We start from the raw sequence: 2,769 nt of genomic DNA on the forward strand, positions 1-2,769 counted from the left end.
TGGTGGGGGGGTGGAGAAATCCTATTCATGAAAGAAGCTGGGTAGCTCCAGTTAAAACCAGCAGGAGTTTCACAGCTAAATCCCTGTGCACTGCTTTGAAGAATTAGGTTGCAGCTATCCATGTTTGATTAAACTTATTTTACTTGTTAATTCTAAGTTTGAGATAATGACACGTTTTTAATTTCTTCTAGATCTATCCAGAAGTCTGTGTCTGAAAATGAAGCATTTGGTTAGTAACCCTTTAAATCATTTATGATCCAAGTTAATTGTAAACAGTCAAATATACTTAAGGCTTTAATTTGCTTTCAGGCTGTTGGATTCCACACAGAGAAAAAAAACACGTGTCACCATTTCCCCTCCATAAGCCCTCTTAAAAAAATTCAGATTGAAACAGAAACCAAATTAAGAATCTGGCCGAAATGAAATGGTCATGCAGAATGTTTGGTGTTTGTTTTATCCATTTAAACAAAGAACCCAAGCCCCTGTGATCTAATCAGATTAGTCTCCTCTCTGTTTCATTTGTTAAAAAGATTCAGTTTTCACTTGGCTGCTGACAGTCATGAGTGCAGTTAACTAATGAAGGAATTTATTTTTTGTAAAATTTCAGGAGTTATTGCATGGTGTTTTTAAAGAATATTATGACCTACGTATTCAGTTCTGGCCCCCGCCCAGTTATGTATCTGAGGAAGAGCGGGTGGGGTGACATCCCCCTGTGATGGTTTGCCGTGGGAGGCAGAGCTCTGTGCTTGAGAGGAGGGTGAATAGAGCACCAGAAATAGGCCCTGGGGAGCCCACACCACTGCCTACCCCACAGCAGTAGCAGCTCAAGCCTGCACTGCCCCAGCAGCAGCCATAGTAGTAGCAGGTGCTGCCCCAGTGGTGAAAGCTAGAGCAGGTACGACTCCTCTTCCCCTACCCCCACCCCTGCCTCCAGTGGTCAGCCTAATTCTCCTTGCCCCCACCTCTGCCCCAGTCACTGAAAGACCTTGCTACACCTCTTCAAATAGTTAATTTGCCCAGAAAGTGGCTTCATTATGGAAGTTCTCTGACAGTGACAGGGTAAGGGCCATAATTTCATAATAAGTCAGTGGTCATCAAGGGACATCAAGGCTTTCATGATGCTACCCAGCATAAAGGTCACCATGGAGAAAGATCTCACTCCTAAAGCACTAGCCCCTTTCATGCTTTAATTTAAGCACTATTGATGTTTAAGCAGTTTAGTGCCTTGTGCCATCAACTAGGGGCTAGAGGTGCTCATACTGACTAAGTAGTTCTTTAAAATTCTAAGTAGCATTTGTATAAAATCCTAACAGCAAGATCAAAAATAGATTGAAAAGCCACAGAATGAGGAAAGCTTGAAACCAGAGGTGATGGCTGTAGTAATAGTAGTAGTAATAATGTTTAAACTGTGCTAAATGGGACTGCAGGCAATGCCAACAGATGATGGAACTCGTAGTCTGCCACACTGAATTCCATTCATCCATCACATTTCCACTTTGGCAAAATCATTTATTCGTGTTTGTGTTTAAGCAGATGCTACAGTGTTCTGTTGCACTCATTTGATTTGCATCCTGATTTTATTTTATAGACTCTCCCATTATTTTACGGGGGTAATATGAATGCAGGTGACTCTTTTCTGTGCTTTTATTTTAGAGAGGAAAACTGTGAATGGCACTCTTTGGCAGAATTCCAAGAAGCCCGAGAATGATTCGTACATCAGAAGGCACTGTCAGCTTGAAGGTAATTGCAAAATGTATTTCAGCTGATTTTGCATTTTCCACAAAGTATTTTAAAGGGCACCTAGGAAAATTTCTCATTTTTCACCAATAATCTAGCTAAATAATTTGTCAAGGCCTTTTGAGATTTACCTTCTCCCCAAGGGGAAGAAAAAAGTAGTTTAAATAAGCTTGCTTTAAAACAAGGAAGCTAAGAATGCACCCTGGGGCAAGTTCACCCTGCAGTCTATGGGCCATTGGAGGTTTCTGCTGCAGAGTGGCTTCCACTGTGTTGCACTGGGGCAGGCAGCAGTGATACAAGCATTAGTTGGAGCTCTATGGTTCTTGAATTACAACAGAGCTGGGCTCTACATGCACCTGAGAAGTCATTTTAGGGAGACCCAGCAGCAACAAAACTCACAAAGAGAGGAAAGGATGCACAATATGTCTCTACTTTAGGTCAAAGGTTTGCAGGAAGAAACACTGAAGAGTCACAAGGCTGTCCTTTCACTGCCTTGTGCCTATGGCTGGTGTTTACTGCCTACAGGTCTGGCAGAAATCCCTTTCATAGAATCTACTTAGTTTGTGTGGGGCTGGGATGAGGCAAATTCAGTAATGTAGTACAGGGGTGTGTGACGGGGGCACCAGCCCCAGGCACTGACTTGGGGGTGGATGCAGAAAGAGCAGCGCCCCACGCTGCTGGCTGAGCCACTGCCACTGCTGGCAGCCTGGCTGCAGTTGCTGCCCCCATGCACCGCTGTTACCGCGGGCACAGAACCACCCAGCTGCATCTCTGCCCAACATCTTCTTTGCAAAAAAGATGAGGCCAAATGATTAACTGGTTGTGGTAGAAGGAAAATCTTTAGGCTTTAAATGAAAACCTATTCCATCCTTTTCTACATTTCTACTAGCTGTTCTAAGCACTTGTAATCTAAAGCAGAAGCTACAGAGGCCCTTACCCCTTATTCAGGCAAAATTTTGATTAACTTTGGTCGGAGCTTTGCCTGAGTAAGGGAATATAGGACAAGAAGCTTATGTCATATTTCCTGACCAA

At 43.3% G+C, this 2,769-nt stretch overlaps 1 protein-coding gene across 1 annotated transcript in view; it reads left to right on the top strand.

Moving 5' to 3' along the window:
* The window catches only part of LOC109303288 (SAM domain-containing protein SAMSN-1-like), a 187,674-nt gene that overhangs the window by 35,700 nt on the left and 149,205 nt on the right, over window positions 1-2,769 (top strand). The window contains exons 4-5 of the mRNA XM_019525469.1: window positions 192-229; window positions 1,654-1,740. Of these exons, the coding sequence (XP_019381014.1) occupies window positions 192-229; window positions 1,654-1,740 (125 nt within the window). The remainder of the gene's footprint in view (window positions 1-191; window positions 230-1,653; window positions 1,741-2,769) is intronic.

Source organism: Gavialis gangeticus, unplaced genomic scaffold (assembly GCF_001723915.1).
Source record: "Gavialis gangeticus isolate Ggan-Ray unplaced genomic scaffold, GavGan_comp1, whole genome shotgun sequence".
Classification (NCBI taxonomy): Eukaryota; Metazoa; Chordata; order Crocodylia; family Gavialidae; genus Gavialis; species Gavialis gangeticus.